Source organism: Choloepus didactylus, chromosome 19 (genome assembly GCF_015220235.1).
Source record: "Choloepus didactylus isolate mChoDid1 chromosome 19, mChoDid1.pri, whole genome shotgun sequence".
Lineage (NCBI taxonomy): Eukaryota > Metazoa > Chordata > Mammalia > Pilosa > Megalonychidae > Choloepus > Choloepus didactylus.
The window spans coordinates 13,546,169-13,561,393 of NC_051325.1; the positions used below are offsets into that span (position 1 = coordinate 13,546,169).

A 15,225-nucleotide genomic window follows, 5' to 3' on the forward strand; every position below is an offset into this window, starting at 1 on the left:
TCATACATTCTGCATGTCTCTTTGTAAAGTCTGTCCTTTCTATATGCATTTTTTCCCCTCCCTGTGTAGGGAGGGGTGGGTATAGGCATCTATGGGTAGGCCAAATAGTTAAAAGAAAAAAAAGTTGTACCCATTCCAAGAAGGGGAAGGATTGACAAGCACCAGTGGTCACACACAATGACCAGAAGAAAGTATTTCCAAGAGCGTGTTGCAAGATGATGGATTGGCCAGATGTCTGGGAAGAGAACTGTCTGTGCAGATTTTTTCCTGAGTCTCCTGGGAGATCAAGTGTCTCTTGGCCCTGCCACTCATCGGAAGGTCCTCATAAGACGCAGTGAAGCACATGTTAATCTGAGGTAGGAAGGACTTTGTCCAAGAATGGATGAACATGGAAGTGATCAATAAGGCCCCAGGTTGAGGACAGACATGGGCCAGGAAAGTCCCATGGACTCAGACAGTATAAAACTTAGCTGTGAGAGAGAGCCCAGCCCAGTAAGTGCTGGCTCTAGGCTGAAAACATTGGTTATAGTTTGGTGAAGTGAGAAGTGGAGTGGGGGTAAAGGGGTGGGAGGGTCTGGTGGGGGCACTTTAACTTACTTCACTCAATCACAAACCATTAGTGATTTAGATGATGCCACCTAGTCTGAGTCATGACAATGGTGAGTTTCCATGAGCCCCAGTGTTAGGTGTTATAAATGGTAGAGCAGTTAGACAAGTTGTAGATACCGGTTATACAAGGTTCCTTCAGATTACCAGTGATTTTGTTCTGACTAATGAATTCCTACACAGTATATGCATGTAAATAATGTTCACGTGTCTATCCACATAGATGCAATCTGTAGTGATTGTTGAGATGCTGACTCTATTTCTTGGTGGAACTTCTCTTTGAAATATATTGGTGGAGTAAATGTGACTTGATGTCCAACTTTTAAATATTGCACAAAACTTTTCATCAGGTGATCTAAGTATTTTTTTTCCCCTTAAAAATATGTAATTTGATTGGGAAAAAGTTTTCTTGCCTAAGACTCCTAATACATTTCCATTTTAAAAGGTTACCTCCTTTTCTGAGGTTAAGATTCCATTTTTAGGTGGAGTTGCCAGGTCATTTCTAAACTCAGGAATGAACACATTTATAGAATACTAGGGAGTATGTTCCATCCTCATAAGAGATGCTTTTCTCATTGCAGTGGGCTACAGCACCAGAGTTTTTGCAGTTGCTTGGTGTAGTTCTGAGTACGTTTTGATTCCATCTCCTTGTCAGTGACCAAGATGCCCTGCTAGAGGGTTTGTCGATGGACTGAGCTCCATAAATGTACTGGTCATTGTCAGAGAGAAACATGCCATCCCAAATATTTGTATAATGTTCTTGTAAAAATGTTTTGCTAACAGTAGTTTTATATTATTTTTACCTTTGAGATTTTAAAGTATTCATTTTGTGCATGACAGGAGATATTTGCACATAATGCACTATGGGCTTTTGGATTGCCATAATCTCAATCATTTTGTCCTTTTAAAACAGTTTTGAAGAGGAACATACTTAAAGGACTTTTATCTTAAAATGCCTCTCCCTCTGTGACATTGCTTTGCTTCTGAAGATCAGACGTCTTCCTTTTATTTTTTAAAAATGATATCTTTAGTTATGGATACATTTTTCTTTCTAAAACTACATTTGCTGTTTAAAATAAATTTTAAATATGCATTCATATATTCCATTTCTAATTCATTGTTTTAAACTTTCAGGCTCAACTTTAAAGAAGCTTCTACACACTGGAAATTCTATTAAGGTATTTATTTTAGGTGAATGTGTAATGGCATTTTTCATTGCTGTTAAATTAATTAATAACACCAATTGACAAAGCTAGGCCATTTTGGGTGGAGAAAAAAACATCTTTATAAAGCCCTTGACCTAGTGTTTATTTTTAATTGAGAAATTATATGACAGATAAGATTTTTGTTTTATATCATAGCTTATTGTGATAGACATTTAAAATATTAGGAGACTGTCTTGGGATTTGGAGTTTGGAGTTCAGAGTTCTAATTTGCATTCTGCAGGGCACATTATCTAGGAGTCCACAGGTAAGGAATGAATTGCTCCAGTTTTATCATCTGAAAAAGGAAAGGGTTGGGCCAGATACTTTCAGAGCTAACGTGTGATTCTGTCCTTACCAATAATTTTGTTGTTAAAATTACAGCTGTCTCTGTATTATTTTTGCTAATTCTGAGAACTCTTGTAGGGGAAAAGAGCCGGGGTGCTACACCCTTGAGTATTTATTTATTTGCTGCAAATTGATCTGGTAATTTAGGTTAAACATGGCTTATTTTTAAAGGAATTTGCCTTTTATAATGATAAATACCATTTGATGCTGGGGTAAGATGACCATAAAACATACGATGACCCCAGAATGTAAACATAACCCAAAGAATCCAGCCTATGTGAATATATTATGGAAGATGAATCACTTGTGTACATGTGTTTTAGTTTGCTAATGCTGCCAGAATGCAAAGCACCAGAGATGGATTGGCTTTTATAAAAGGGAGTTTATTTGGTTACACAGTTACAGTCTTAAGGCCACAAAGTGTCCAAGGTAACACAGCAATTGGGTACCTTCACTGGAGGATGGCCAGTGGCATCCGGAAAACCTCTGTTAGCTGGGAAGGCACGTGGCTGGCATCTGCTCCAAAGTTCTGGTTTCAAAATGGCTTTCTCCCAGGACGTTCCTCTCTAGACAGCAGTTCCTCAAAAATGTCACTCTTAGTTGCACTTGGGATATTTGTCCTCTCTTAGCTTCTCTGGAGCAAGAGTCTGCTTTCAACAGCCGTCTTCTCTGGAGCAAGAGTCTGCTTTCAACAGCCATCTTCAAAATGTCTCTCATCTGTAGCTCCTGTGCTTTCTTCAAAGTGTCCCTCTTGGCTGTAGCTCCTCTTCAAAATGTCACTCACAGCTGCACTGAGTTCCTTCTGTTATGTCAGCTCATTTATATGGCTCCACTGATCAACTCAGACCTACCCCAAATGGGCGGAGCAACACCTCCATGGACATTATCTCATCAGAGTTATCACCTACAGTTGGATGGGGCACATTTCCATGGAAACACCCAAAGGATTCCAATCCAATCTGCACTAAAACATCTGCCCCACAAGATTACATCAAAGATAATGGCGTTTGGGGGACACAGTATATTCAAACTGGCACAACATGCTTTAATAAATTAGTACATATTTGGCTTTATACCAGCTTAAATAATCACAGCCACTTAAAACTTATGTTCACTGTCTCTTACATATTGAAAAAAAAAGGTAAGCTATTCCTAGACTCACTTTAAAGATTCCTTATTTTGTCCATGCTATTTTATTGGGATAGTCTTATAAATAAAACCTACCATGTTGTTGTCTCATGTTTGCTATTAACCTTCCTTATATTCAGTTGTCTTAAATATAGTTAACATAAAACATTGGAAACTTGTGATAGAATTTCTGAGACACTTTCCTCCTGTTGAATTTAATATAATTTGATTAAATTAGGTAGTGCTGTATAATTTTTGTGTGTGTATGATGACAGAATAGTATTATGTTCAGATGTCATCCCTCATTTGATTTACTTGTGGAGAGGAGGGTACAAGTACATGATGGCGTGTGTACAGCATGGTGGAGCCTACAGGTGCTTCTGGAAGTGTGCAGGACAACCGCTCAGTTAACAGGCAGTGCTCTCCCCACACAGGGTTAATGGCTGGGCGCCATTCTACTGGGAGTCCGCCAAGCTCTTTCATATATTTTTTGGGCTCTTTTCCTCTTTTTGGCTTTCCTGCAGAGCCTCATGTTTGTCTTGCAGCACTTACTCTGGAGGAATCCATACAACCTTGAAGTTATTGAAAGGATGGCCAGAGGATCAGCTGCCTGCACTGGGAGCTCACTACATCTTCCAGCTGCACCTGACATCTTCATCTCTTTTGCTTATTTAACTTCTTTTATACACATCACCTTTTTGGCCATTAAGGAATGTGGAAATGGAGGAACCTGTGTTTTTGAATTCTTAGAGTTGAAGTTAGAAGTAGGCATAGAGGAGGAAAAGGGCACATCTAACCATGTTGATGTTTACCAGGTTGTGCTGAAGAGAATGTAGTGAGGGCCTGAGCCAGGAAGCCGGAGTGCTGCCCTGATCCCACTGAACCAGGTCTGCAAGGTTCCTCTTTACGTAGCTCCAAGTGTGCTGATTTTCAAGAACATTATACACGTGCATCTTGTAGGGACAGGACAAAAATTCTCTCCAAAGCGCAGTGTAAATTTGGAAGAAGATTCTCTTTGTCATTGTTTTCATGGATAATCAGGTATTGATGATATGGGCCCTGCTGCCTTGTAGTACAAAATGTAATTAATAGGAAGTACTTGCAGAGTGTACTGTTGTAAGTGCTTTACATATGGTAACAACTGATTGCACCCTATCACAGTCCTTTGTGGTAAATACCATTGTCCTCCCTACTTTCTAGATAGGGAGACTGAGGTAAAGAGAGGCTAAGTGGGTCTCCCAAAGTCACAGCTAGAAACGGGCAGAGCCTGCACGTGCGCCCTGGTGGTCTGACTCCAGAACCCAAGCTCCACCCTGTGCCATTTGGCTTCCTCACTTACTTGTCACTAAGTGAAGAACTTGGTACAGTATTTTAACAATAACTTGGACTTCTAGTTTTTCTTTCTCAAGACTGATGCTGCATTGCGGTGAACATCTAGAAATACTTACAAGTGTTTCATTTTCATTGCTTTCAATTTAAAAAAATTTTTTTTTAAGATAAGATGTGAAGGAATCAGGCTGTTTCTTTTGTGGCTTCAAGCACTTCAAACCAACTGTGCGGAAGAGCAGTTGCTGATTTTTGCTTGCCTCGTGCCTGGTTTCCCAGCGGTCCTGTCATCCAGAGGGCCCTGCACACTGGAGACACTCATCAATCCCAGCCCCCATGTAGCTGATGGTGAGCAAGTGAACAGATTTTATGCCTTGAAATTACTCTTGAAGTTACACTTGGGATTTCCTTGGTTTGTCATTTTACTGAATAGAAATCCTGATTTCATAAATGGGGCCTGAAGAGGAGTAGTCCCCTGTTTCATAGTCACAGTAGATTCTTACCAGACATTAGAATGGAAAGAACTGGGGCCTCATGTTGGTGAGGTGATGATAGGAGAAATTTCCTAAAGTGGAGGAAACAGGAATGGGAGAGAAGGGGACGTACATTGGCCACAGCAGGAAGTATAGACACATGGTATGTCTGGAGTGTTTTTGTGGCTGTTAATGAGATTTAAGTCCACCATCTCAAACTACGGTCTGTTGTCCTCATCACTGTTGTTTCATAAGTGGACCTTTATCTGCTCACCCAGGGTCTTATTTGGGCAACTGTGTGCTTTCATGGAAGGACAATAGGGGCCTCATGGGGCTATTAATAGTGGCTATTTGTGACCAGCGAGTTTCCAAGGAAATTGATGAATTATCCCTTTATTACCCCTTGATGGCTTTTGATCTTGGGCTGCCAAAGCAGACTTTGAAAAGGAAGAGAATGATATGGTGGGGCGGTGGCGTTGTGGGCCCTAGTGCTGGGTTTCCAGGCCCTTTGTGTGCTCTGGCTTGGGATTCAGAGTGAGCAGTTCCTGTGGATACATGAATGGATGGATGGATGGATGCATTCTTGTTTAAAACCCTATTCAAAATTTAACTTGAGTGAAAGTGCTCTCATTATTTTCCACTCTGCAGCAAAGGTATATCCAGAAGAAATCACTCCACTACTGCCAGCCGTATCAGGGGAGAAGGTCACTGAGGACCAAACATGCTTTTTTCTTCAAATACTGTTGAAGTATATGGTTATTCAGGTAGGAGCAAAATCGTAGATATTTCAATAATGGTCTCATTCTCAGTAGGAAAGAGAGAACATTGCCTCTTTTCTCCCTTTGCATCCATAGTTTGTTTTTGCTTTTTCATTTGATGTGATTTTATGTGATAATTCACTAAACACAGAGTGTGTACCATTGTTAGATCCCTACAGCACATAGACTATTTGGAGTGAGTGTGTTTGTGTGTTTAAACTGTTTCCCCTCTTGATACTCTCCTACCCTGATCCCTGTGTACTGGAGGATGGAGGAAGAGGCGCATGCAGAGGCTTTGCAGGAGGAGGCAGAGCAGGCAGGGAGATTTGAATGAAAGCCTGGCTAATTTTCTCATCATGCCATCAAAACAGGCCTGCTTTATGTCATGCTTCCTTTTTCTTACATTTACTAACTGAACACAGAACTAGAACCATTAATTTTTTTATTTTAACAGATGATTTCAGTCTCTCGGTCACTATTTCTGAACATCTACTAATTTTTTTCACCTCAGTTAACATTTCTTTAGTCCCTGAGTTTCCCCTGAATGCAATCCAGTCTCTCTCCTTCCCTTCATAACCGAGTTTGCTGAAATCATAATCTCTGCCATGTCCAGGTCATCACCTAGTGTCCCATTGGCTCCCTGGTAGCCTGCCTTCTGCACTGTCACAGCTCAGATGGCAGGCCCCGAGGCCACTGAGGGATTATAGTGGCCAAATCCAGACATGCTTCATTCAGTTTTTGTTCTACTCATGCTTTCAGGTGATTTGACAGCGACTACTCCTTCCTGAGGTTCTCTCCTCCTGTGATATTTTCTTCTGGTTTTCCTCTTCCCTTTCTCTCGTTTCTTGCCAATTTTCTTTAGGGAACCATTTTTCTCTCTGCTGTGCCTCACGATTCAGTCCTTGGCTGACCTCTCTGATAACTCATTCTGCTGGGCAATCTTCTCCTTCTCTTCGCCCCTGTTTCCTTTAGCTGGCACCAGACACATAAGGACTCCCAAATCTTGAGCCTGACCAGGGTATTCTGTTGTCTTTTAGAAACTCGATATTTGGGTTCCAAGGGACCTTTCTACATGCATCTCAAACTTCACCTGTTCTGGGGTGGTTGGGCACTCTATTTGTTCCAGAAAATCAGCATAGAGTATTGAGAATTAGATATGTTAGGGGACCTCTCATTCCAAATATGCTACTTATGAGCTGTGTGATCTCAGGCAAGTCACCTAATCCCCAGGACCCCCATTCACAGAGAGGTGATGGTGTTGATATAGGGTAGAGGTTTTCATATGGACTATGAACCCCTTAGGTTGTGTACAGAATTTTATGTGCATGTCCATCCTTCTCTCCTTTCCCTCCCTCCTTCTCTCCCTTCTTTCTATTGGGGTGAGTCCTCAGAGTAGAGCATCTCCCATGGTACACCCTCACAGAGCTTCTGATGGGTTACAAATGCTAAGCGCCTCATCTCCTGGGCAGCCAAAGCCCCTCATCCTTTTGGCTTAGGTGCTGTACAAATTGCTTGAAGAAAACTGGTAAGTTCTGCCTTAGAGAGCTCTGTGGTCTAAAAAGCATGAAGAACCACTGACAGGTCTTCTCTGAGAGCCCTCTCTACACCATGTATCCCTTAGCAATGTGGGTGACTGAGCCTCTACTATCAGTCCGTTGTCCTGGCTCCCATGGGTGGTCCTTGCTGTGGAGCTGTTTTGGAGGCTCGTGCTATGCAAACACTGTGTTGGGTATTGGCATGGGAGAATATCATCTCAACATTATGGAATCTTTAAACTTAATCCATAACTGGGCTGGAAGGGCTGGTTTATCTTAGCCTGTGGACTGCTTTTAATAAGGACAAGGCACTTTCCAAGGTTCCATGGCTTTTGCCTTTTGATACTGATTTTGCATGTAAGGTAATATTGAATGAAATCTTGGACAGGGGTTGGTTCCTTACCTCCTATTTAGTATAAATGGCTTCTTATAAGTTTTAAAAAACTTGAAAGAATTTCTGTCTAATGTTTTAAGGACACAAGGAATATTACAATCATTACAAAGAGTATGTAGGAAAAAATACTGGCATGGTGTATTAGAGCAAGTTTTGAAAGATCTAATGTTATTGAATGATTTTTTAAATACTCAGTAAAAATGCTATTTTTAAAATAAAGTTATTTTTGTTTTAAAGCATTCATGTCATCTTTTAAGATTTGTTAAAATATGATTTCATAGCATGACTGTCAATATTATTTCTCAATATTTAAATTTAGGATAGAGATTTTGATAATATAACTGCATTTCAGTTCAGTCCATGTTAATTTGAAATATAAATATACATATGTTCTTTTCTGCATGTTATCCTGAAGGCTGCAAGCTTGGAGTGGAAGAATAAGGAGAATCAAGATACTGGTTTTAAATTTCTTTTTACATTGTTCCGAAGGTTTTATCTTCCTCATTTATTTCCGTCGTTTACTAAGTTAACAAACATCTACAAACCTGTACTTGGTAAGTACTGGCTGAGCCATCTCCAGGATGCCCACAGGAAAGCTGTGCAATTTCTTTCAAAGTGAACATTGATTATTTTTAAGTAAAATTGCCATTTCATTCATGTATTAATGAACCTGTTCTAAATGTGGAACAGATTTAAAGTTTCCTAATAAAGTGATTTTAATTATTTGTACAAACTGAGATGTACCTCAACAATAAAGGAGAACTGTAGCTCCTATACTCAGAAGTAATTTGCAATCTATTTTGATTTTTTTTTGTAATTCTATTTACCATGTTTTAATTTTAAAGAGCCTGTCTTTCCTGAAGGCTTGTCTTATGGGGAGTAGCATATGGTGGCCACAGACCTTGCTCAGTGGCAAGCAGGCCAGCTCTGGGCATAGAGGGGCCCACAGCCTGCCCTTTCTTTTAGGCTGGCCTCTTCATCTGGCAGATCCTATTGGCAGCTGCTTATGGAGAAGCAGGTGTTTGACTGGGCAGTCTAGGGGCAGGAAGCCCAAGAGGGTAGGAATTAAGGACATTTCTAATTTAGCAACTAAAGTTTTCCTTCTGTAAGAAATGAGGGCTCACAGGATAGAACCACCCCTTAGGGTGTTGAGGGTGGAGGTCAAATCTTCCTCTCCCCTTAGTTTAAACAAGATAAATTAGTTTAGATGAATAATCCAGAACAGTTTTAGAGGGGAAAAGGTCACAGTGTATGTTAATTCATTTGGGGAATGTGGGCAGCCAGTTTTAAGTAGTTTGTGATGTGTTTGTGTACACACACACACACACACACACACAGGCATGCACGCATATGCACATGTGCACACATGCATACATAAACACACATATACTTGGGCAAGGGGGAAGCAGCCTGGAGCTTAGTGCATTTTGAAACATGTAGAGGTAGTGACCCTTAAAGGTATTGGGGCATGTATTCTGTTGGCTATGTATGTGTGTATATTTTTTCAAAACTTGTTTCTGATTTTATAAGCAGAATATGTTCATTGTAGAAAATGTGCTGTAATGGTATGTTGCTAATACTCCTAGACTGAGTTATTTGCTGAGCATTTTTTTTGCCTCATGCAGGTACATTCGGGTGTACAAACATTAGTAAGATAGAAAGTTGGTCTTATGGGCAAGTAGCCTCTTAAATAAAAAATCATGTAATTTTCATATTGATTATGTAATTTAAGGAACAAGAAATGGACCTCTTTTTAATTCTTTGGAAATGGTAGCATCTGATATCTCAAAAATAATATGTCACTTTCTGAATTCTTTTAGACATAAAATAGATTATATTGATTGTTTCCTTGGATTTTGTCTAAAGGGAAAAGGTTATAAAACTATAGTTCGGTGGGTTTGATCATTGCACTGTTGGATATAAAATAACTAAAATCATGAAAAAATGTTTATACATGCTTTTATATTTGCTCCAGCCATACAATAAGATTAAAGTAGGTATAATGTATATGAAAACATTTTCACTATTATAGTCTAATTCTGAAAATTGTTATAAAGGGTTATTTGCTTGGTTTTTCCCAGCTCTTATACCATAGTTACATGTAAACAATAACAGCAACCATCTCATCTTCTCGGTCAGATTCCATGATAGAATCAGAAGTGAGCCTACCAAAAGATGTCATTTTTACTAATTTCTGGTTCTTTAGCCTTAGCGCTATTCTAGACAACGAAATATATGTCTATTAAATTGAAAACAATAATGTTTGTAGTAGTTACATAATGTTAAGATTTACTAACTTAATCATGTATTCCTTTTTCTGCTAGACATCCCCCATTTGAGACCAAAGCCATTGTACATCAGTACAACTAGGGACAATGAAAACATTTACAGCACAAAAATTCCATACATGGCAGCTCGCGTTGTTTTTATTAAGTGGATTGTGACTTTCTTTTTGGAAAAAAAGTATCTAACTTCAACACAAAACACTAAAAATGGAGTTGATGTGTTACCTAAAATCATTCAGGTAAGCCATTCTTCATCTTTCTCTTTCTGAATACTTCTGTAATAAAACATATTGACATAGAACCAGAGTAATTGATTATTAGGGTAATAGGTTCTTACAGGTTGTTGGTTATTAGGGAATCCATTTTATTGGCATACCCTGTGTGTATTGCTGAGTTTCAGAAGAAGCTATGAATAGAAGCATGTGCTGGGTTCTATTGGAATTGCTGTGACATGGCAACCTCAGGGGTGAGGGAGGCCTTCAGAGAAGATGGCTGTTGTGTCCCCATTCCTGGCTCTCCTTCCCTTTCACCCCTTCTGTTGTGTGACATCTGAACAGAAGACCAGGGCCCTGCCTGTCATGCCTCCACTGGTCCCCATTGCCTGCTCTGGCACCTGGAAAGCCCTCAGAAAGGATGGTAGTCCATGGAGAGGACATGTGAGGCTGCCAAGTATCCTCTAGAATCTCTGAAAAGGGGTGGATCAGCAGCTCAGAATTGGAGATGGTTGTTGAGCTATAGATGCAGAGGTCAGAGAGCAGCCCTTTGACTGAGGGGAGTGGGGGGAGCAGGGACAGTTGTGTGTGCTCTTTTGCCCACCTGCTGCAACTCTGTTGCCCTGGAGGGCCCGGAAGTGTTCCCTAGGCCTGAGCTGGGGGATTCACAGACCTGAGGAGCCTGTGTGCCTCAAGGTGATCGGTACTTTGTTGGAGCAACGCCAAACTGAGAGGCTAGAGCATGTGGCTCCACTGAAGAAGAACTAACTGAAGAATCTTATTTTTTCAAAAATCTAAGGGTGATACAATTACAATAAGAGTAGCAAAAGACTTGCTGAAATAAAGTTTAAAAAACTTAAGTGACTCAATGTAAAAATTTAACCAGAGATAAACTGAAAATGGTAATGATCACTGCTGAGAACATAGTTGATTTTCTGAAGAAATATTGCATAACACTGAGCAAAAATTCGAAGACACAGAAATCAGGAAAGAATAGACAAGAGCTGAGGACAAGTTGAGACCTACCTTGCAAATATTGTGAGGGCAGAAGGAGAATAGAAGATATCAGCAAATAATAAGAAAAGTTTACCTGAGCTGACAAAAGGGCATGCTTCAAACTGAAAGGACCCTTGAGTCTCAGGAAGGATTAGAAACATAGACACAAACCTAAACAGACTTCTGATTTTCAGGGATTAAGGGAAAATTATGCAGGTTTCTAGACATAGATCATAGGTTACTTCTAAGGAACAAAGTGGATGTTCTCGAAGGAAAAACAAGTAAGCAAACAAACAAAAAACAGGTGAAAGAAGTTGTTTTATTTAATAAAATGGTTTTGGCATAAATGGTTAGAACTTTGCCTCTTTCTGTATTACATAAGCACATACCAGATTGATTTAAGGTTTAAATATAAAAGCAAAATAATAAAGAATTTATGAGAAAATCTAGGGGAGTATGTATGTTTGGGAAGTGAGAAACTGACTTAAAGATAGATGAGACCCAGAAGTCATAGAGGGAGTGAGGTTTGAATTTATTAAGAAAAAAAAAAAAATAGAAAAAGATTTATATGTCAAAAGGTAACACAAAGCAAAATCCAAACAATAGGCTGTGAAAAGCGTTTGTAACATCATGAATGTTAAAAGAATTAATATCTCTTCTATGTAAAGAGTGCCTACAAATTGATAAGACAGCCCAACTGAAAAATGGACAAAGGAGATAAAAAGGGCAGTTCACAGATGAGGAACTAGAAATGGACCCATATCTCACCAGATATAAGAGAAATGCAGTTAGTTTTGAACCACAGTGAGATACCTTGATTCACCCATCTGATAGACAAAAGCTAAAAACCATCAGGTAGACAAAAATCTGTATGAAATTATGTATAAATTTTGACAAACTTTTCCTTGCATCTTATGTGATTGTCCACTCAATTCAAAATAGTCTCAATTAAAGGATATAACACTTTCCTCTCTGGTTTCGGAAAACCACATTGTATTTATTGAAAAGAAGTTACTCATTGCTGAAAAATATATTTGGATGATGAGAAGTAGCAAGAAGAGCAAATTCACCACTGTGTCATGGTTCTGATTTATTCCCTTAGTTGACTCTTCACAGTTGTGGGTTGCCTACTTTTATTACCACTCAGTGTCATGAGGCTTTGACCTCCTGAATCAATTGGGATGATTTCATTTTCCTAATAGAAAAAAGATACCACTAACTAAAACTGTCTTAAACCTAAAAGAACTGTTTTAATCTCATAAAAAAGAAACTGGTGGTGGGGCTGGCTGAGAATGAGGTGCGTTCTCCATCTCTTTTCAGGATTCTCTGCAGTTTTGTCTGGTCTCAGTTGCCCTTCTCCCTGTGACAGTTCTGTTTTCAGCTCCCCCAAGATTGCAAGATGGCTGCCAACAGCTGGGGCACTGGTTTCCTTGTTCACAGAAATAGGAAGCCCTTCATTTTTGTCTGAGTGGAACAGTTTAGTTTACCTACCCACGCCTGGAGCAGTCCAGGCCCTGCTTGGCTTAAAGCCGGGTGTGTGAGTGGGCTGGGAGGGGCCCTGTTTGCGCACTATAAGTAGACCCTCCCTGGAGCTGTGGATGGGTTCGGCTTCCTGTGAATCCCTTGGGCTGCCTGGGGGAGGGGGCATGCACAGCACTGGGGTTCTGGGAAGGAGGAGGCTGGATGCTGGGGAGACAGCCATCAGTGAGCCCACCGTGTCCCCAGTCCCTGCAGATGGCGGCACCTAGAAATGGCTACTGCTATTGTAGAGATTGTCAGTGTACATCAGAGTAGGTTTCTGTGTTAGTTTCCTGTTGCTGCTTAAAGCAACACAAATTTACTGTTCTGGAAGTCCGAAGTCCAAAATGAGTGACAGTGCTGACAGGGCTGCATTCCTTCTGGAGGCTCTAGGAGAGGATCTGTGTCCTTGCCCTTTGCAGCTTAGAGGCTGCCTGTGTGCTTGGCTCCTGGCCCTGCACCACATCACCCTTTCTCCCTGTTTCCGTCATTGCATCGTCTGCTCTGCCTCTCATCCTCCTGTCTCCCTTATCCAGGGACCCTCGGTGATTACATCGGGCCCTCCTGGATCATCTGGGATAATCTCCCAATCTGAGCTGCTTTCATTTCATCACATCTGCCATGTCAGGTCACAGAGACCCAGGTCCAGGACATCCTTGAGGGTGGGGTGGGGCACTGTTGTGTCCTGTCTTCCCTTATCCGCCTTCCAGCTGTTTCCCACTTCATCTCACGTGTCTACTGGGTTTCACTCTTCATTTACCTTGTCTGTAGGGACAAGAGGCAATTTAAACAGTTGGCTATTAAATTTTGGAAGTGGGGTTACAGAAACAAAAGCACATATAATTTTTCTCCTGAAAGTTTTTTGTTTGGAATTTTAGATTTAATGTAATTTTAGCCACCAAAAGAGAACATTTCTGTCCAAAAAAGGTAATCCAAAATCTCTTTTCAAACAATATGCTCTTGTAAAAGACCTTAAAAACAATATTTTAGGTACCACTTCAATATAAAGTTTGCATTTTTGCCAGTAGGGTATAGGTTATGTATGAATTTTTTTTTTTAAAATTACAAAGTGAAATTACTTTTTCTTGTTCTAAAACTGATATCTTTGACAGTATTTTTCATCAGGAAGGGAAGGAATTAGTGTGCCTTCTAGACTTATTTACTGTTGGGAGAATCTGGTACAACAAATTTTGTTGTTCAGTGTTGCCATTCATGGAAGAATGAACATATAGTTGTTTATACATCCCATACTATGTTGAAAACAACAAAAAAGTCCATCTTTCAAATCTGAATATTCTTGGTGCATCATCTCAGCTGAAAATATTTTTAGTAAAGTACTATTTATTCCCCAGTGATTCATTTTTATATGCGATAGGAGTACTTTGACTTGCATTAGAGAAAGCAGACTAGGTGATTTTTATGTCTCAGCAGGCCTGTTTTTACCAATTCTGTATGCACATAAATTAAACATTGAAGCCCAAATAAGTCAATTAGGGAATGAAAAAGAAAGTTTGGAATGTCAAGACAGTTCATCATATTTATTTGTATGATGACTCTTTAGTTATGTTAGTAAAATATCACTTTTACTAATTCTGAGCCAGCCCTGCATAATGACTCGTGTGCTTTAAGTTTTTGCAAATTGCTGTATTTCATGGATGAACAGTTAGTAAAAATGAATCATGCCAGTTGCCAACCCTGTGTGAGTTTGTATAAGTCTCAAGTGGGAGCGGTGGACTTGGGGGGGGTGCCAGGAGTGGTGAGGGTTGAGAGGGGTGCTGTCACACGGTACCCTGGGCCCTGGCACCCAGGCTGGCCCAAACACATGTGTCTGTTTCACTGACCAGGACTTCCAGCTTGATTCCAGTGGGTGTGTGTGTGTGTGTGTGTGTGTGTGTGTGTGTGTGAAGTGGACCTACATCTGTGGCTAACTCTTACCAGGTTCCTACTGTTAATATTTGTCCCAAAGACAAGAATCGGATAGACGTGGATATTCCATTTCTTTCGGTTCCCATTGCTTACTCTAATTAGAAATGCCTGCCAAATCATATAGATGGTTTCGGAAAGTGGCCCTTTTGTGCAGTAGTGTGGGCTAGAGAGGCTAAGAAAACATCATTTTATTAAAAGAAGTGGGTTTTTATTTTATGACACCATGGGAAATCCATCTACGCTGCCATTATGTTCTATTTGGGCAACAGAGCTCAGTTTGAAAATGACTTGGTGTCTTTAAAGAGAATTCTTGGTGTACATTATTTTAGTTATCTAATTGCTGTGTTGCAAACTACCTCAAAACTTAGTGGCTTAAAATAACAGTGCATTTATCACATTCCACTTTTTGTATCAGGAGCTTGGGCAGGCTTTGGCTGGCCAATTCTCATGCTTCATGTGGCGTTAACTGAGGTCGGTGGGTGTTGGTATTCAGGTGGCAGCTGGGTTGGCCTGAGGGG

General features: G+C 40.2%; 1 protein-coding gene across 6 annotated transcripts in view; it reads left to right on the forward strand.

Moving 5' to 3' along the window:
• RALGAPA2 (Ral GTPase activating protein catalytic subunit alpha 2) overlaps positions 1 to 15,225 on the forward strand; it is a 323,126-nt gene that overhangs the window by 59,655 nt on the left and 248,246 nt on the right. For all 6 annotated transcript variants that reach the window (XM_037811966.1, XM_037811965.1, XM_037811963.1 and 3 more), the window contains 5 exons: positions 1,741 to 1,784; positions 4,781 to 4,958; positions 5,732 to 5,847; positions 8,186 to 8,324; positions 10,095 to 10,294. In XM_037811966.1, coding sequence (XP_037667894.1) covers positions 1,741 to 1,784; positions 4,781 to 4,958; positions 5,732 to 5,847; positions 8,186 to 8,324; positions 10,095 to 10,294 — 677 coding nt within the window. The remainder of the gene's footprint in view (positions 1 to 1,740; positions 1,785 to 4,780; positions 4,959 to 5,731; positions 5,848 to 8,185; positions 8,325 to 10,094; positions 10,295 to 15,225) is intronic.